The sequence below is a fragment of the Erinaceus europaeus genome, chromosome 17 (assembly GCF_950295315.1).
Source record: "Erinaceus europaeus chromosome 17, mEriEur2.1, whole genome shotgun sequence".
Classification (NCBI taxonomy): domain Eukaryota; kingdom Metazoa; phylum Chordata; class Mammalia; order Eulipotyphla; family Erinaceidae; genus Erinaceus; species Erinaceus europaeus.
The window spans coordinates 74,627,356-74,647,020 of NC_080178.1; the positions used below are offsets into that span (position 1 = coordinate 74,627,356).

Below are 19,665 nucleotides of genomic sequence, written 5' to 3' on the forward strand. Positions count from 1 at the left end.
CCCGGCTCCCCACCTGCAGAGGAGTCGCTTCACAGGCGGTGAAGCAGATCTGCAGGTGTCTATCTTTCTCTCCCCCTCTCTGTCTTCCCCTCCCTTCTCCATTTCTCTCTGTCCTCCCCTCCCCTCTCCATTTCTCTCTGTCCTACCTAGACAACAACAGTGACATCAACAACAACAATAGTAACTACAACAATAATAAGGGCAACAAAAGGGAAAAGAAATATAAAAATTAAAAAAAAATTACTAGAGAGAACCAGAGCATCACTCTGGCATGTGCAGTGCTACGGGTCAAACTTGGAACTTCCAGCCCACACACAGGTCAGAGGCTCTTGCCTGCGGTTCCACTTTGAGATGTATCCTGTGGTTTCTTTCTTTATCTATTTTCCCTTTTTGTTGCCCTTGCTTTTTTTTTCGTTGTAGTTATTGTTACTGATGTCGTTGTTCTTAGATAGGACAGAGAGAAATGGAGAGAGGAGGGGAAGACGGGCAGAGAAACAGACACCTGCAGACCTGCTTCACCGCCTGTGATGCAACTTCCCTGCAGGTGGGGAGCCGGGGGCTCGAACCCGGATTCTTAACGATGGTCCTTGCTTTTCGGGCCATGTGCGCTTAACCTACTGCGCTGCCGCCCGACTCCCTCTGTAGTTTCTTTCAACCCTAAGGACAGGCAACAAGGCCCAAAGACCACGAAAGAGTGATAACTAAAAGCCAGCTTCTTGGGCTGTCGGAAGTCATACAGATTTTTCTGCTTTTCTATGTAAAAGTGTGTCGTGACCTTTCTGACAACCCAATGCATTGATTTGCCTAACTGCAAGATGAGGATTGAGTTATATTTGTTTGGTCTGGAGACATAAGTAAAAGCATACAGCTGACATACAAGAGTTGCCCAGGGACTGAGAAGATTGCATTATGGCTGAGAGACGATTTCCAATACCTGAGGCACCAAAGGTCACAGGTTCAACCCCAGCACCGCCATAAACCAGAGTTGAGCAGTTCTACTTAAAAAAAAAAAAAAAAAAGGGAGTTGGGCAGTAGTACACCGGGTTAAGTGCACGTGGCGCAAAGCACAAGGACCAGTGTAAGAATCCCGGTTCAAGCCGCCGGGTCCCCACCTTTAGGGGAGTCATTTCACAGGCGGTGAAGCAGGTCTGCAGGTTTCTATCTCTCTCCCCCTCTGTCTTCCCCTCCTCTCTCCATTTCTCTGGGTCCTAACAATGACGACATCAACAACAATAACTACAAAAACAATAAAAAAATAAATTTAAAAAAATCCCCAAGTGAATAAGGGTGGTGGTAAAAATAACGAGCTGGGGTGAGGTTGTGTAGTGGTGATGAAACATGTCTTTTATGCCTGAAGAACCAAAGGTTTCAAATCCAATCCTAAGCACCACCATAAACCAAAGTTTACCAGTGATCTGATAGGAAAAAAAAAAGGGGGGGGGGTGGTAGTCGTGATATATTGTAGAGCTTCGATAGCTAGTTGAAATAAAGAGGAAAAAATGAGACTCCAAGGTTTGTGGTTTGAGTAAATGGATAGTTCTGTTTTGTTTTTAAGTAAAATTAAGAGGTCTTAAGTCTGCAGGGTGGAGGTGAAAAACTGGAGCCATGTCAATTCGAGATAAGCTATTCCATATCTGAGCTAAAGACATGTAGGCAGAGTGACGGAGTCAAAAGGTACAACCAACCATGAAATGAGACAGTACATCTTAGCTGGGGAGAAACAGGTTACTCAACCGGAAAGAAATCCCTGGTGTTTTGGACAAGTTACTGTCAGATAATGATAGGCTGGAAGAATTGAGACGTTCCTTTCAATTGTTCTGTTACCTTCAAAGTCTCGCCGCTTTATATGTATTATTTATTTATTTAATTAATTTATTTTACCAGAGCACTGTTCAGCTCTGGCTTACAGTGGTGCGGGGGCCGGAACCTGGGACTTTGGAGCCTTAGGCATGAGAGTCTCTTTGCATAACCATTATGCTATCTACCCTCTGCCCCAGTTTATATTTTTTAAGACATCCTTTTTTTTTTTTTTTTTTCCGGGAGGGGGGATAGAAGTTGAGACAAGAGGGGGGAGAATACGGAGAGAGACAGAGACCTGCAGCAGCACTGTAGGCTTGGGGTGGCGGGACTTGAACCCAGGTCCTCGTGCACCCTAACGTCTGCACGCAACTAGGTGCGCCACCTCCCGGCCCCTCGCCGCTTCATCCTACTTGTGCGCACATTTTATTGGCTCCCCCGGAGCAATGGTGTGTTTTCTGTTCTTTTTGCCAGACAGTTCAAAAGCCTCACTTCCCCCCTTTATCCTCCACACTCCCACCTCCCTCCAAATTCTGCCTGTGCCATCTTGTCCCCAAACTTCCCTGCCACCAACTGTCTCTCTCTCTCCCCTGGGCGCGCAGTTCCCCGGGCCGGTTCTCAGCTCTGCAAAAAGTGATGAGAGGGAGCCTAATGGTTAGGCCTGGGGCTCCAGAATCTCAGCTTCAGTCTCAGCACAATCAGAGCCCAGAGTCAACAGTGGTCTGGGGAGTGGATAGTGCTGGCCGGTCAAACATGTCGGGACCTGCGCGATGCTAAGACAGTGGTGCTTGCTGGGCGGGAGCTGCCACTTCCCCGGCGTTGCCCCGATCACGATCAACCTGCCAAACTATTCAGGGCAGGGACATCTAACGCCCGAAGTGCTGCGTGAACATTTGCACATGGCCGAGCACCAGGTAGCCACAATGTGCTGCAGACGAGAATAAGGGCATTTTCCTTGGGTAGGAAGCACACCATTAAGCCTTTGGGTTTAACGATCATTACAACTACAACCTGACTGTGATGAGAGACTTCACCATCTCTTAGAACAGCACCGACCCAAAGCGAGCAGAATCTACGCTAGCCCAATCAACTTCCTGTTCCGGTCGGAGGCAGATGGGATATGTAGTCCTGCTCCTAGTGGACGCTGAGGACGTTGAAGTGCATTTTGGGACATGTAGTCCTCTTCCTAAGTGGGCGCTTACGATGCTGCAATGCATTTCGGGATATGTAGTCCTGTTCCTAGCGGCCGCCGAGGACGGTGAAGTGCATTTCGGGATATGTAGGCACGCCGACGCCGGGTCCTGCGCGCGACGTAGCCCCGCCCAGCAGGAGGATGCCGGGACGTATGAGCTCACTTCCTGCCTGCTTGGTGGCTTCCTGCGGCGAGCTCACGCTCTTTCTCTTTTCCGCTGCCTGTCCGCCGCCATCATGGGTCGCATGCACGCTCCCGGGTGAGTTGGGGCTGGCGAGGGGGTTACGGGGCGGAGAAGAAGAATGAGGGGCGGGCGGGCGGACGAGGGAGTGAGCAGCGGGAAGGACAAGTGTCCCGGGCTGCCGTGGCGGCGGCCTCCCCCTGACTCGGGCCTGTTTCTTCCCCCAGGAAGGGCCTGTCCCAGTCGGCGCTGCCCTACCGCCGCAGCGTCCCCACCGTGAGTACCGAGCCCGCGGGGGGAGGGCGGCCCCGGGCCACGCCACGTGCTCGCGGGGGTGCGGGGCGCCATCGCCGCGTGTCGGAGCTAAGAGGGTTTTCTGCCCCGTCCGCAGTGGCTGAAGCTGACTTCTGACGACGTCAAGGAGCAGATCTACAAACTGGCCAAGAAGGGTCTCACGCCCTCCCAGATCGGTATGTCTGTCCGGCCTTCCTGGCTGCCGTGCTGACGAGCGAGACCCGTCTGCATGGGTTAGATTTTGCAGTTCTCAAACGGAAGGGGCCGTTTTCATTTATTTTTATTTTAAGCCGGAGCGCCGCTCGGCTCGGGTTATGGTGGAGGAGAGTCTCTGCATAACGACCGTGCGGCGTGGCGGGACCCCGGGTCTCCCCGCCGCCACTGTGGCTGTGCAGATGGCTGCGCCCGCCGAGGGTTTAGCCTGCCTGGCCGTGTGAGGCCGAGTACCCAGCGCTCAAACAAATATTCCAGCATGGGGGTCGGGCGGGCCAGCAAGGACCGGCATCAGGATCCCGGTTCGAGCCCCCGGCTCCCCACCTGCAGGGGAGTCGCTTCACAGGCGGTGAAGCAGGTCTGCAGGTGTCTGTCTGTCTGTCTCTCCCCCATCTCTCTCTATTTCTCTCTGTCCTATCCAACAATGACGACATCGATAACAACAACAGTAACTACAATAATTAAAAGAACGGGTGATAAAAGGGAAAATAAAGTTTAAAAGAAAATGGTAGAGAAAGAATGCAGGGTTTTTTTTTTTTCTTTATTGGGGAATTAATGTCTCCCATCCTACAGCAAATATGATAGTTGGTACGTGCATAACATTTCCCAGTTTTTCATAAGCAGGGGATGTTTTTAAGTAGACGTTAGGTGGCGATCGCCGTGCTGATGGGCACAGCAAAAACCTGCTCCCTGTGGCCTCTGGTCTGTTCTCCAGGCGATGCCGCCCTTAGTGTGGGTGCCGGGGTGGGCTCCTCGCTGCGTCTGCCCGACTCTGGTCCCTTTCAGGTGTGATCCTGCGGGACTCCCATGGTGTCGCCCAAGTGCGCTTTGTGACGGGCAATAAGATCCTGAGAATCCTGAAGTCCAAGGGACTTGCACCTGACCTGCCTGAGGACCTCTACCATCTAATTAAGAAAGCTGTTGCCGTCAGGAAGCATCTGGAGAGGAACAGAAAGGTGAGATCAGGGCTGAGCGTGCAAAGCATCTGACCTGAATTGTGCAGGTGGCTTAGGGCAGACCAGTGAGTATCCCAATTTCTTGGGGCTGGGTGGCCGTGGGCTTCCTCAGATGAAGCACGGTTGGTTGAAAATGTTCCCCGCCTGTCTGTCCTTGCCCTCTAAATGTCCGTCTTATCCATAGTAAAAATGTTTATTTTTATCAGTGGATAAACTTGGATATTTAGAGACACCCACCCCATTCAGTGTCACATCTGTATGATTCTGCACATCAGTTTTGTTATGTTTCCCAGAAGCCGTGTATTTCAAGGAAGTTAGGTGCTGTTTTCATTAGAAGGCGTTCATAGGGCTTGCTTTTTTTTTTTTTTTTAAGATTTTATTCATGAGAAGATGGGAGGAGAGAGAAAGAACCAGACATCACTCTGGCACATGTGCTGTCGGGGATCGAACTCAGACCACCATAGATCATTTTTTAAAAGTTTTTGAGCTGATTTGGTTTTTAATTCCATCAACTTCTGTTTGTTAGGATAAGGATGCCAAATTTCGTCTGATTCTGATTGAGAGCCGTATTCACCGGTTAGCTCGCTATTACAAGACCAAACGAGTCCTCCCTCCCAACTGGAAATAGTAAGTATTCGTCTTTATACCAACACAAAGGACAAGTTGGGTGGTGAAGGCAGTAACGTAAAATTCTTGATGGCATTTTTTGACCTTACAAGCAGTTTGGGTCAGTTTCTCTTTGAACTCTGCCACTGTAGCAGGAACCCGGCAGCAGATAAAAGTAAGCATACGTGGCTGTTCTGTTGAGGTCCTCTGTTGTAAATTAGATTGTGGGTAACGTTTGGGTTGGCGCCTCGGCCCCAGGAGCTGACACTGCTCACTGTGATGATCGATTTCCAACATTCGCAGTTTCCACCAGAAAGTTGGCTGATGTTGGTCGTTCTTCCTTGGGTGTCTGAGTGAGCAGCCTTACACATGGTGCCGCGAACCAGTTCAGATTTTGGGTTTATTTTAGTTTGGAGACAGTGGCTGAGTGGGACTGGCGGGCCTGCATTAACCCAGTTCTCCCCCTTTCTCTCCTTTTCAGTGAATCATCCACAGCCTCCGCCTTGGTTGCTTAACTGTGCACCCAAACAATAAAAGCCTTTAACTAGAAGGGTTTTGTCTTTTCCTTAAATGCTGTTTCTTACACATCGGCAAGTGTTTGGGCGCCTGCCACGACATCCCCCACAGCTGGCTGAGCAGTCACGGCCTGGGGTTGGGCTGTGTCCCCCGAGGATGGGGAAACCGGGAGAAATCTTGGGGGGAGGTAAGTAGAGAGATAGAGGCACTACAGCCCTGCCTCACCATTTGTGAAGCTTCCCCCTGCAGGTGAGGACCAGGGTCTTGAACCTGCGTTCTTGTGCACTAAGAAAAGCTTCATACAAGCCATTTGAGTAAATTTAATAAGGGTTATAAAAGTTGGAGTCGAAATCTCTAGTGGGCAGAATTTTTTCTGAGAATAGTATAATTAGTGCTGGGTGCTGATGGGCCCCTGGGGTTGACAAGTGAATCATTGGCCTTGCTTTTCGGCTGGCGGCCCTGTGTGCTCCTGGTGGGCATGCAGGGCGACTCGCTTCTGTCCCTCTTGGGCTTCCAGGCTAGGAAGCAGGCATGGTCAGCATTTTACCCAGTTATCAAGTAGAATTCCTGTGAAGTGTGGCTGCAGGCTAGACATTCTTAATGCCAAAAGATGCAAAGCAGTGGGCCAGTCAGTGGCACCCCAGATTGAGTACCCACACTACAAGAACTCAAGATTGAGCCTTCAGGTCTGGTTTGGGGGCCAGGCGGTGGCACACCGGTTGAGTGCACGTGTTAGAATGCGCAGGGACCTGGGACTTCGCTTCCACTCCCCACCTACAGGTGTAAGTGGTGAGCAGCACTTAACCACTTAGCACCCAGTTCATTAAATTTCCAGAATAACTTCCCCTGAGTTTCCATCTACCAAACCAACCCTTTTCATTATCTTAGTTTATTGGACAGGCGCAGCAGAAATGGAGAGGGAGAGGGGGAGATAGGGAGAGACACCTGTACCCTGCTTCACCACTCGCAAAACTTCCCCCTGCAGGTGGGGACCAGGGCTCGAACCTGGGTCCTTGCACACTCTATAATATGTGCCCAGCCTGGTGCGCCAGGTGTCTGTCTTTCTCTCCCCCTCTGTCTTCCCCTCCTCTCTCCATCTCTCTCTGTCCTAGCCAACAACGACAACATCAGTAACAACAGCAATAATAACTACAACAACAATTTTAAAAAAAAGGGCAACAGAAGGGAAAATAAAAATAAAATTTTAATTAAATACATAAAATGTTCTTTTTCTGGGCTGGGGAGATAGGATAATGGCTATGCAAAGAAGCTTCGAGATCCCAGATTCAATCTCCAGCACTTTCATAAGCCAGAGTTGAGCAGTTCTCTGGGGGAGAAGAAAATCTTTGTTGAGCTTGTGCCTCCCCAAAAGTGGGCAAATCAGGTGCAGCTCCAAGTCCTCTGGAGGGGGACTCTGGGCCGCGCTAAGCCTGCCCAGCTCTTCCGTCTATAATACCTTCTGAGCAGCCCTCACTCTGACTTCTCTCACCATACATCCATCCAACCATCGACTATTTGCTGCATTATATGTCAAGTATTTGTATTTATAAATGTCTTTATTAAAAAGTTGTATCAGGGAATCGGGTGGTAGCGCAGTAGGTTAAGTGCACATAGCGCGGAAGTGCAAGGATTGGCATAAGGATCCCGGTTTGAGCCCACCTGCAGGGGAGTCACATCACAGGCGGTGAAGCAGGTCTGCAGGTGTCTGTCTTTCTCTCCCCCTCTCTGTCTTCCCCTCCTCCATTTCTCTCTATCCTATCCAACAACAACCACACCAATAATAATAACTACAATAAAAAACAAGGGCAACAAAAAGGAAAATAAATATTTTTCTGCACTGGAATGAATAGATGCTTTCCTTTTTCTCCATTTTTTAGTTTGTGATTAAGAGTGGGTTACAGTCTGTTACAGTCTGTAGCTCCACACTGCTTCTTCCACCAAAGTTGTATGTCCCCACCCTCCCATCAGGTGGGGTTTTTAATACACCGTGAGCAAAAGCCAGGCTCTACTGGGTTTTGGAGGCGGGGTTAACCAGACTGACACAGCTAACGGCGCCTGCTGTAATGAACAGCTAAGGGTGCACCTGTGCTGCTTGAGGAAGCTTCTAGCGTTTGCCCTTCTTCGGTAGCCAGTCAACAGCGTCAGGTTGAGCCTGATGTAAAGTTTCGAGACCTCCTTTGAATCTGGAGAGGTGGCAGTCGTTGACTGTGGGTCATTGTAGCCGCAGGGGCAGGGGCAGTTCCGGGTCTTGAGGGAGCTTATCAGCAGGGACAGGTTCTGCGCTTCCCTATGGAGTGATTTTAATTTGTTTACTTCAGTGAGGGAGCTGCAGAGACCAGAGCACTGCTCAGTTCTGGCTTTTATGGTAGTGCTGGGGACTGACTGAGGCCGAGAACTCAAGTCTCAAAGCCTGAGTCTTGCGGAGTCACTAGTTTATCTCTCCCTCATCAAATCAAGGCTGTTATCTGAAGTGGGGGAATGAGGCCTTGTGACTGCAGGAGGGTGGAGAGTGTTGGGAGTCGGGAGGCAGATTCAGACCCACAAGACTTAAAAAAAAATTTTTTTTTTAATTTTTTGTTTATTGGATAGAGAGTCAGAAATCAAGAGGGCAGGGGAGATAGGCAGAGAGAGACACCTGCAGTCCTGCTTCACCACTTGCAAGGCTTTCCTTCTGCAGGTGGGGACGAGGGGCTCAAACCCAGGTCCTTGTGCACTATAACGTGTGTGCTCAACCAGGTGCACCACCATCCAGTCCCAGACCCACAAGACTTTAGACCTTTTACTGGTCTGGTGGAAGGTGGGTTTGCCAGGGATCAAAACTAGAGCCTCATACATTTATCCAAAAATAAATAAAGCAATGACTAAAATAATACTAACACGGGGAGTCAGGCTGTAGCGCAGCGGGTTAAGCGCAGGTGGCGCAAAGCACAAGGACCGGCATAAGGATCCCGGTTCGAACCCCGGCTCCCCACCTACAGGGGAGTCGCTTCACAGGCGGTAAAGCAGGTCTGCAGATGTCTATCTTTCTCTCCTCCTCTCTCAATTTCTCTCTGTCCTATCCAACAACGACAACAACAATACTAACTACAACAATAAACAAGGGCAACAAAAGGGAATAAATAAATAAAAATTAAAATAATTACTAACACTTGCAGCCTGGAGGTGGTGCACTGGATTAAGCATTGATCCCTGAAGCCTGAGTTCTTAACTTGGATCCCCAGCACCTCATATGCCAGTGATGCTCTGGTTCTCATCTCCCTCTCCCCTCCCCTCTCTTCCCCTTTCTTCTCTCTCCTCCCTCTCATACATAAATACTTTTTTAAAAAGAGCTTTTTTAATTTTTAGTTTATTATTCCATTATAGTATCAGCATCTACATTATGTATTATGTACATTATGATATGTGTTCAGATAAACAGGCAGGCAGTTAAACACCCTGGTTTGGGTCTGGGCTCAAGACATAAGGTCAGCAGGGGAGGATGAAACAAACAGCACCGGACACCTGAAAATGCCCTGAAAGAGAAGCACCCAGCCTCTCCCCTCTGCTCCTCTGCCTCACGCTAGCTGTCCACACAGTGGCTGTCACCCTGGGCAGCGCATGGGGTTCCTGCAACCGTCTTAGGGTTGGTGGGTTCTCTGCACTGAACATGGCCACAGTGGCCCAGGAAGTCATGCAGTGACTGAAGTGTTGGAATTAAAACCATGGGATCTGGGGGTCGGGCGGTGGCACAGCGGGTTAAGCGCAGGTGGCGCGAAGTGCAAGGACCTCTGTAAGGATCCTGGCTCGAGCCCGCAGCTCCCCACCTTTAGGGGAGTTGCTTCACAGGCGGTGAAGCAAGTCTGCAGGTGACTGTCTTTCCCCTTCTCTGTCTTCCCCTCCTCTCCATTTCTATCCTATCCAACAATGACAACATCAATAACAACAACAATAAGACTACAAGGGCAACAAAAGGGGGAAAAAAGCACAGGGTCTGGTGCTAGGCAGTGCCACTGACAGAATGCACATACTGTCAGCCAGTGGGACAGTGCTGCAGTCTTATCTGTCTCTATCAAATAGAAAAAAGAGAAAGGAGTAGTTGGCAAGGAATAGTGGAGTCCTCACATAGGCACTGAGCCCCAGTGACAACCCTGGTGGAGCAAGGGAAGGGCCAGCACTGGTGCACCTGGTTAAATGCACACATTACCGTGGGCAAAGACCCAGGTTCAAGCCCCTGGCCTCTACCAGGATGGAAGGAAAGCTTCATGAGTGGTGAAGTAGGGCTGCAGATGTCTCTCTGTCCCCCTCTCAATTTGTCTCTATCCAATAATAAATAAAGATAATAATAAAATAAAGGGGGCTGGGTGGTAGCGCAAGGATCCCGGTGGTTTGAGCCCCTCGTTTCCCACCTGCAAGGGGGTCGCTTCACCAGTAGTGAAGCAGGTCTGCAGGTGCCTTTCTCTCTCCCTCTTCCTTGCCTTCCCCACCTTGCTCAGTTTCTCTCAGTTCTGTCCAACAACAATGGAAAAGAAGACAGCTGCGGACGATCTCCCGCTCTTCCTCTTTTCTGCTGCCTGTCTGCGGCGGTCATGGGTCGCATGCGCGCTCCCGGGAAGGGCCTGTCCCAGTCGGCGCCGCCCCACCGTCCCCACCTGGCTGAAGCTGACTTCTGATGATCTACAAACTGGCCAAGAAAGGTCTCCTGCCCTCCCAGTCGGAGTGATCCTGCGGGACTCCCATGGTGTCGCTCAAGTGCGCTGTGACGGGCAGTAAGATGCTGAGAAACCTGAAGTCCAAGGGACATGCGCCTGACCTGCCTGAGGACCTCTACCATCTAATTAAGAAAGCTGTTGACGTCAAGAAGCATCTGGAGAGGAACAGAAAGGATAAGGATGCCAAATTTCATCTGATTCTGATCGAGAGCCGTGTTCATTGGTTGGCTCGCTATTACAAGACCAAGCGAGTCCTCCCCCAGCTGGAAATATGAATCATCCACAGCCTCCGCCTTGGTTGCTTAAATGTGGGTGGACCCAAACAAAGGTCTGTAACTAGAAAAAAAAAAACAGCTGCCAGGAGCAGTGGGTTCATGGTGCAGGCACCAAGCCCCAGTGATAACCATGGAGGCAAAAGATAAAATAAAATCAGATCTTTAATAATGTAATAATAATAACACTGCAGGGCTGGGGTGGTAGCATAGTGGTTATGCAAAAAGACTTTCATGCCTGAGGCTCCTGTGTTCCAGGTCTAATCCCCAGCACCACCATAAGCCAGAATTGAGCAGATTATGGGAAAACTTTAAACCTTTCTTATTTGCATATCTTTGTATTCTGATGTTTCTGCAACAGTATGAATTTCTCTTGCACACCATTTAATACGGTTAAAAGAAAGAATAAAATAATTCTATTAAAGGCATTTCACTTCATGACCCACGAGGTGAAGCAGTGGCGAGGATACTATAATGTGTGCACTCAACCAGGTATGCCACCACCTGGCCCCAAAATAAGTCCTTTTTATTTTTACGGTATTTTAGAAGCTGGATGGTGGCACACCTGGTTGAGTGCACACATTATAATGAGAAAGGAAAGGATCCAGGTTCAAGCCTCCCGTCCCCACCTGCAGGGGGAAAGCTTTGTGAGTGGTGAAGCAGGACTGCAGGTGCCTGTCTCTTTCCCTCTGTATCTCCCCCTTCCTCTCAACTTCTGGCTATTTCTATCCAATAAATACATTAAGATAATAAAAAAATAAAATAGGCTATTTTGCGGGCTGGGGAGACAGCATAATGGCTCTGCAAAAAAAACAACTTTCATGCTTGGGGCTCTAAGGGCCCATCAGGCATAAGTGAGCAGGGCTCTGGTCTCCCCCTCTCCCTTTCTCTCTGTATGTCGATTATTAAAATTGGGGCCGGGTGGTGGTGTACCTGGTTGAGCGCACATGTTACAATATGCAAGGCCCCAGGTTTGAACCCCCCATCCCAACTTGCAGGGCGAAAACTTTACAAGTGGTGAAGCAGGGCTGCAGATGTCTCTATATCACCCCCTTCCTTCCTGATTTCTGGCCGTCTCTAATATGTAAATATAGTCAATAAAAAACAAAAAAGCATGCCAGGAGGGGAGAGAAGGCAGGTCCTGGACAAGGGCACAGGACACCAGTCCACGAGCACCACCAGAGGGCAGCAGGGAGCCGCTGGCGCTCCTGTGAGCCTCTGCTGCAAACTGGTGCCACTGAGCATTTAGGTGAGGTGCTGGGGGTCTGTGTGCGCCACCTGTGTGCTATCTAATGCCTGTGAGGCAGAAGCTGAAAATTCAAAAGTTGTAGGGCCGGCGGTGGTGCACTGGGTTAAGCACACATAGTATGTAGCACAAAGACTGACGCAAAATCCGGGTTCCAACCCCAGGTCCCCACCTGCAGAGGGGTCGCTTCACAGTTGGTGAAGCAGGTCTGCAGGTGTCTCTCTTTCTCTCTCCTTCCTTTCTCTCTCTTTCTCTCTGCCCTATCCAATAAAATGGAAAAAATGGCCACCAGGAGCAGTGGATTCGTAGTGCAGGCATCAAGCCCTAGCAATAACTAGAGGAAAAAAAAAGAAACTAGAAGTTATCAGTGGTGAGGATGGGAGACTAGAAGTAGGCTGGGCTGGGGGAGGCAGGCCGAGGTGCTGTATGTGGACAGCTATCCTGACATGACTGTGCAGAGCACAGCAGCCAGCATTTAATACTGCTGGTCAGACAGGGCGACTGCTGGCAGACGGCAGAGGGGAGGCATGTCTCGGGAGAAGACACCCAGACAGAAATGGGAAGGAATTTGACTTAGCAGCTATCATTTGTTGGGCCTGCTCAGCTCTGACTTATGGTGGTGCAGGGGACTGAACCTGGGACTTTGCAGACTCAGGAGTGAGGATTTCTTTGCATAACCATTATGCTATCCAACCTCCCCTCATTTTTCTGCTACAAGTTGGTGTTTTAGTTGAAAAAGGCATCCAAAGCTTCATCCCTGCACCACCTCCCAGACCACAGTATTTCTTATATTAACATATTTTAGTTATTTTCTTGATGATAGTTGAGTTGCTTCTAATTTTTAGCTATTAAGAATATTTTCATACAATCCTCTGTGGTTGTGTTTTTATTTATTTAAATTTTTATTTAATTAGAGGAGAGAGAGAGAGAGGTGGAGAGAGGAGAGACCAGAACACTGCTCAGCTTTAGCCTGTGGTGGTGCTGAGGATTGAACCTGGGGCTTCAGAGCCTCAGAGATGAAAGTCTTGCAGAGTCATGCTGTCTCCTCAGCTCTGGTCATGTTTTATTTCTCTTGGATAAATACCTGCTGGAGAATGAGGCACTGCGTTTGTGTGTGCGCATTTCACTGTTGAGCTGGTGTCCCTATGCACACACTATTTCGCTTCTCCCAGGTCAGACTTTTCAGTCAGACAGAGAAAGTAAAACAGATGAGAAGAGATGCCACAGCACTGGAGCGGCTCGGGCCTGGGCGGCACTCAGGGCAAGGAGGGTGCCCTACCTGGTGAGCTTTCTCTTCAGTTCTGTTCAGCTTTGTAAGAAGTCACAGAAAAGTTCTCCAAAGGTGCTACAGTAGTTTGGACTTTTGAGAATTCCAGATACCCACATCCTTGCCAGCATTTGGTGTTAATGATCTTTTTTTTTTAACTTCAGCTGAAAATTCTTACGGGTGTGAGGCTGTATTGCACAGTAATCTTAATTGACACACCTCTTGTAATCAGTGACACTGGATACTATTTCCTATCTCCTGCTGACCTTTCCTCTGAAGAAGATAGTGCAAGTCCTGCCCTTTCTCTGAGTATCTGAAGTTTGAAGTGCTCAGAATTCAAGTCCTGCCTTGATCACAAGGTCTCCTTGGGTCTGTGAGTGAACACTCCAGTCCTCCTATATGTAAAGGGAGAAACACAAGACCGACAGTTATCTCTAAGGAAGGACTTTTTCAGCTTTAAAATTTTATGCATCGCTGGTCCCTTCTTACTCCGGCTCTAGTCTGCCCCAGAGCATCTGGGGCCCCTTCTAAACCCCACTGAGAGCAGATGGGTGCTCTGCTGCTCCTGAGTGTGATTGAGAGTTGGCCAGGAAACAGAAAAGCCAGGTCGCCCCTCTGGTCTGTTTCCCTATCATCAAAGGGAAGGAGTCGAGTCAAGCAACCAGGCAGGTGGTGCAGTGGATAAAACACTGGACTTTCCAGAATGAAGCCTCAAGTTTGAGCCCTGGAATCGCCTGTGTCAGAGTGATGGTCTCGTTCTCTCTATTTCTTTCATATATACACAAATATTTAAAAAAAGAAGAGTGGGGTTCAAGACCACAACCTCTACAGTATTCTTAGGCGCATGAATGGATAGAAAATACCTAACCGGGCTAGGGAGACAGACAGCATAATGGTTCTGCAAAAGACTTTCATACTTGAGGCTCTGAGGTCCCAGGTTCAATCCCCAGCACCACCATCAGCCAGAGCTGAGCAGTGCTCTGGTCTTTACTGTGTCTTTCTCTCTCATTAAAATAATTTTTTTTAAAAAGAGAGGAAAAGAAAGAAAAAAGAAGAAACTGCCTAACACATAATCTTGAAAGCACACAGTACATAAAGCTTTGGGTCCTCAAGCATGAGGTCAAGGGTTCAGTCCCCAGTAGTGCATGTGCCAGAGCAAAGCTCTGGTTCTCTCCCTCTCCCTCCTCCTCCCTCTCCCTCTCTCTCATAAGTACATCTTTACAAAGAAAGGGAAAGCCCCCCACATAGTAGAATCTTGGCTAAGTTGCATAGCTTGTGCTGGTCCTTCCTCCACCGCAGTTTTACAAAACAGCCCTTAGCGGAAAGCCTTTCCAGAGTGCTCCGACAGAATTCCCTGTGGGACTCTGATTTCATAGACGTTTGTGGCTAGGCCCAGAGTTAATACGTGATGAAGTAAGGACTAAGAATATACGTCTTGGCTCCTCTGACTTCAGTAGGCTGTGGTTAAGTGGAAAACATGCAAGACACACTATAGCGGAGTCAGTTTGAAGTGACTTGAATGATGTGCCAATTCCTTTGTGTTGGAAACCTATTTCTTTTTTTTTTTTATTTTATTTATTTATTCCTTTTTGTTGCCCTTGTTGTTTTATTGTTGTTGTCTTCGTTGTTGGATAGGACAGAGAGAAACGGAGAGAGGAGGGGAAGACAGAGAGGGAGAGAGAAAGATAGACACCTGCAGACCTGCTTCACCGCCTGTGAAGCGACTCCCCTGCAGGTGGGGAGCCGGGGTTCGAACCAGTATCCTTATGCCGGTCCTTGTGCTTTGCGTGGAAACCTATTTCTAAACCGGGTGTTTTTATGAGAAGAGGTGTTTGGGGACCTTTTTTAAAATGCTATGAAGTGTTCCCAAGCTCTCTTTATTGTGAAATGTAACGTGCTCTGTATATACTGAAAGTCAATCCCAGGGGCACATAGCCTGCATCCTGAGTGTGGCTTGGGGGCCCTCAGGGACACGGGATGAGGTGAGTCTCTAGCACCCTGCAAGAGAGCCAGCTGCTGGCGTCCGCAGTTGCCAGAGCAGCTGCTGCAGCGTGTGCGGCGTCAGCCCTGAGCTGTGCGGTGCTGCAGTGCTGCCCGTGTCTGACGCAGATCTGTAGGTGCCATATGTGGATACCCCTGTGAGCCTGGAATCTTCATCGAGGCTGGCTGGTGATGTGGTAATGTGGGTGCGCGCGATGACAACTGACCAGTCAGAGGGACAGATGGTGGCGCACCTGGCTGAGTGCTCACATTACAGTGCGCAAGGTACTGGGTTCGAGCCCCTGGGCCCCACCTGCAGGGGGAAGCCTCATGAGTGGTGAAGCAGGGCTGCCGGTGTGTCTCTTTTTTCCTCCTCCCCTTCTCAATTTCTTTCTGTCTCTATACAATAATAAATAAGATAAAATTGCAAACAAATACTTAGTCAGAAGTAATTAAAAATACAAGCTGACCAGTGAAGAAGAGAAACTTTTTTTCTTTTCTTTTTCTTTTTAAAAATATTTTATTTATTAATGAGAAAGATAGGAGGAAAAAGAACCAGACATCACTCTGGCATATGTGCTGCCGGGGATCGAACCCAGGACCTCAGGCTTGAGAGTCCAAAGCCTTATCACTGCGCCACCTCCCGGACCCCTTCCTTCCTTCCTTCCTTCCTTCCTTCCTTCCTTCCTCCCTTCCTCCCTTCCTCCCTCCCTCCCTCCCTCCCTCCCTCCCTCCCTCCCTCCCTTCCTTCCTTCCTTTTTTTGCCTCCAGGGTTATTCCTGGGGCTCAGTGCCTGCACTACGAATCCACTGCTCCCGGAGGCCATTTTTTCCCCTTTTGTTGCCCTTGTTTATTATTATTTTCTTTTTCTTTTTACTAGAGCACTGATCAGCTCTGGTTTATAGTGGTGCAGGGGATCAAACCTGGGACATTGGAGCCTCAGGCATGAGAGTCTCTGCATAACCATTACGCTATCTACCCCTGCCCAAGAAGAGGGAACTCTTAAAACCCCCTCCTTCCCTCCTAAAAATCCACTCAGTGCTTTTGTGGGCATTCTGTGGGGTCTCAGCACCTTTACTGGACTGAGACCCCACAGTGGAACCCACATCATTTCCACTCTGGCCCCTGCAATGTACAGCAGAGTCAGGAATCTCCTTCTAGAAGAGGCCTGGCTATGAGGCCTTTCCTCCTTAGACATTAATTAGACCCAGCTGAACTCCAGGGGGCTGCATCAGTGTGAAGCCGGGGAGAAAGTGGGTCAACTCATGGTGATAGTCTCATGGGCTTCCCTCCCATGTAGAGCGACCCATGCTGAGGTTCTCACAGGCAGGCAGGAAGCTGGCCTCACAGGACCCAGTTGTCTCTCTCTGGCAAGGTCCCTCCAGCAGGGCTTGGGGCCTCTGCTCAACTGCCAACTCTATATATGTCTTATTTTTATTTTGTATTTATTTATTGGGTATAAAAAGAGAAATTGAGAGGAAGTGGGAAGACAGAGAGATAGATGGATGGGTAGATAGATAAGGGGCCGGGCAGTGGTGCATACATATCACCATGTGCAAAGATCTAGGTTCGAGCCCCTGTTCCCCACCTGCAGAGGGTACGCTTCACAAGTGAAGTAGGTCTGCAGGTGTCTGTGTCTGTCTTTCTCTCTCCCTTTATATCTCCCACCTGTCTCAATTCCTCTCTGTTCTGTCAAATAAAAAATATTAAGAAAAAGGAAAAAAATGGCCACCAGGAGTGTTCCCAGCAATAATTCTGGTGGAAAAAAAAAAAAAGACAACTGCCAGCACTGTTTTACCACTGGTGAAATTTCACCCCTGCTGGTGGTAACCAGGGACTTGAACCTGGATCCTTATGCATGGTGACATGTGCTCAACTGGGTGTGCCACCATCTGGTCCCTTTATTTCCTTTTTTTTTTTTTTTTACCAGAGCACTGCTCAGCTCTGGCTTATGGTGGTTCGGGGGATTGAACCTGGGAGTTTGGAGCCTCAGGCATGAGAGTCTGTTTGCATAACCATTATGCTATCTAGCCTCTGCCCCTTTATTTACTTTTTATAAAGATTTATTTACTTGGGAGGGAGGGAGGAAAGGAAGGAGAGGGGGAACCAGGAGGACCAAAGCATCACTACAGCACAGAAGATACTGGGATTTAACTCAGGGCCTCATGCTTGACAGTCCAATGCCTTACGGAGCTACCTCCTGGACCCCTGCATTAAAAGCAATTTTTTAATACTTTTTTTTTTTTACATTTTTTAATTTACTTTATTATTGGACAGAGACAGAGAGAAATTGAGAGGGGGAGTGGGAGATAGAGGGGAAAGAGACAGAGAAACACCTGCAGCCCTGCTTCACTCATGAAGCTTTCCCCCTACAGGTGGGGATCAGGGGCTTGAACCTGGGTCCTTGTGCACTGTAATGTGTGTCAATTTTTCTTTTTGAAAGATTTATTTACGGGCTGGGGAGATAACACAATGGCTATGTAAAAAATGCCTGAGGCTCTGAGTTTCCATATTCAATCCCTAGCACCATCATAAGCCTGAGCTGAGCAGTGCTCTGATAAAAAATAAATTATTTACTAATGAAAGAGGAAAAGGGAGAGAGACGGGGGGGGGGGGGGGGGACAAACTAGAGCATCACTCTGGCACATGTGATGATGGGGACTGAACTCCGGACCTCGTGCTTGAGAACCCAGAGCTTTATGTACTCCGCCACCTTGCAGGCTGCTGCCCTGTCTGCTGGTCTGTCAGAGCCCTGCTCAGCTCTGCCTTACGGTGGTGCTGGGGACTGACTCTGGGACCTCGGGACCTCAAGCAGAAGCAGTATGCTATCTCCCCAGCACTACACAGAAGGTGTTTTTTTTTTTTTTTTAATCTAATTTTTTTGAGAGAGACGCAGAGAGAGAAACACCAGAGCACTGCTCAGCTCTGGTTTGTGGTGGTGCGGGGGATTGAACCTGGGACTTAGGAGCCTCAGGCATGACAGTCTGTTTGCATAACCACTGTGCTGTCTCCCCCACCAAGGTTTTTTTTTTTTTTTTTTTTTAAGACTTTATAAACTTTATTTTTTTAAATTTTGTTGTTCTTTTGTGTGTGGATTTTTACTACTTTTTTCATATTTCTGCTTACCTTTTTTTTTTTTTTTTTAGCAGAGCATTGTTCAGTTCTGACTTACGGTAATCGCTATCAAACAGGCCATGGCCGGTGCGCCGCTATGTTCCATCGCTGGGGAGCCAGAGACGACCCGAACTGCCCCTGCGGCTACAGACAGACTATGACCCACATAGTCAACGACTGCCACCTCTCCAGATTCAAAGGAGGTCTCGAAACTTTACATCAGGCTCAACCTGACGCTGTTGACTGGCTACGGAAGAAGGGCAAACGCTAGAAGAAGAAGGGGCTTGAATCTGAGACTTTGGAGCCTCAGGCATGAAAGTCTACTTTTGCATAACCATTAGGCTATCTACCCTCTGCCCTCTGCTTATTTTTTTAAATATGTTTTTTTACCTTTATTTATTTATTAATTAGAAACAGCCAGAAATTGAGAGAGAAGGGGATGATAGAGAGGGAGAGACAGAGAGACACCTGCAACACGGCTTCACCACTCGGAAAGCTTTCCCCCTGCAGGTGGGGACCAGGGGCTTGAACCCAGGCCCTTGCATATTGTAACCTGCGCTCAACCAAGTGTGCCACCACCTGGCCCCTTACATGTATGTTTTAAATGGCAAAAATATCAAACAGTTCAAAGAAACAGGATGGAAAAAATTCTTTCACTGTTACGGATACAGTAACTGTATTTGGGGAGTCGGGCAGTAGCGCAGAGGATTAAGCGCACGTGGTGCAAAGTGCAGGGACCTGCGGAAGGATCCCGGTTCAAGCCCCCGACTCCCCAACTGCAGGGGGTCACTTCTGCGGTGAAGCAGCTCTGCAGGTGTCTGTCTTTCTCTCCCCCTCTCTGTCTTCCCCTTCTCTCTCCATTTCTCTCTGTCCTATCCAACAACGAGAACAACAATAATAACTACAACAATAAAACAAGGCAACAAAAGGGAAAATAAATAAATATAAAAAATTAGAAAAATAATATCTGTATTTGTCTCTTGTCTCCATCTACAGACTACATTTACATATATCTTCAACTCTTGAAATCAGTCAGTATAGAGCACTGTGTAAGTTGAACATATATCTTTGATACGTATCATGAAACATATACCACGGTTGTCTTACCCCACGTAATTTGGTGTATGTAGCGTTTGGTGTGTATGTTGGGTGAGAAAACTTGAAAACGTTACTCGCAGCCATTTTCAACGGCAGCTCGTCTTCTAAGAAGCCAGTCTGGTCAGCATCAGAGTGTAGACACAGAGGGGCAAGAACTGCCTCTCTCTCTCAACTGGGGCCGTTGCTATGGAGTTAGCTTGGTCTCCCCATGTCTCTGTGGATTTTTAAAAAAATAATAATTATTA

The 19,665-nt window shown here is 48.5% G+C and overlaps 1 protein-coding gene and 1 pseudogene across 1 annotated transcript; both read left to right on the top strand.

Moving 5' to 3' along the window:
- The first annotated feature begins 3,138 nt into the window (after positions 1–3,138).
- Positions 3,139–5,789, top strand: RPS13 (ribosomal protein S13). The gene is made up of 6 exons (XM_007515845.3): positions 3,139–3,248; positions 3,398–3,446; positions 3,562–3,640; positions 4,464–4,633; positions 5,160–5,260; positions 5,721–5,789. The coding sequence occupies exons 1-6, from the start codon at positions 3,226–3,228 to the stop codon at positions 5,752–5,754; spliced, it is 456 nt and encodes a 151-aa protein (XP_007515907.1). The 5' UTR covers positions 3,139–3,225; the 3' UTR covers positions 5,755–5,789.
- Positions 5,790–10,320: 4,531 nt separating this feature from the next.
- LOC103107113 (small ribosomal subunit protein uS15-like) lies at positions 10,321–11,192 on the top strand (annotated as a pseudogene).
- Positions 11,193–19,665: the final 8,473 nt, after the last annotated feature.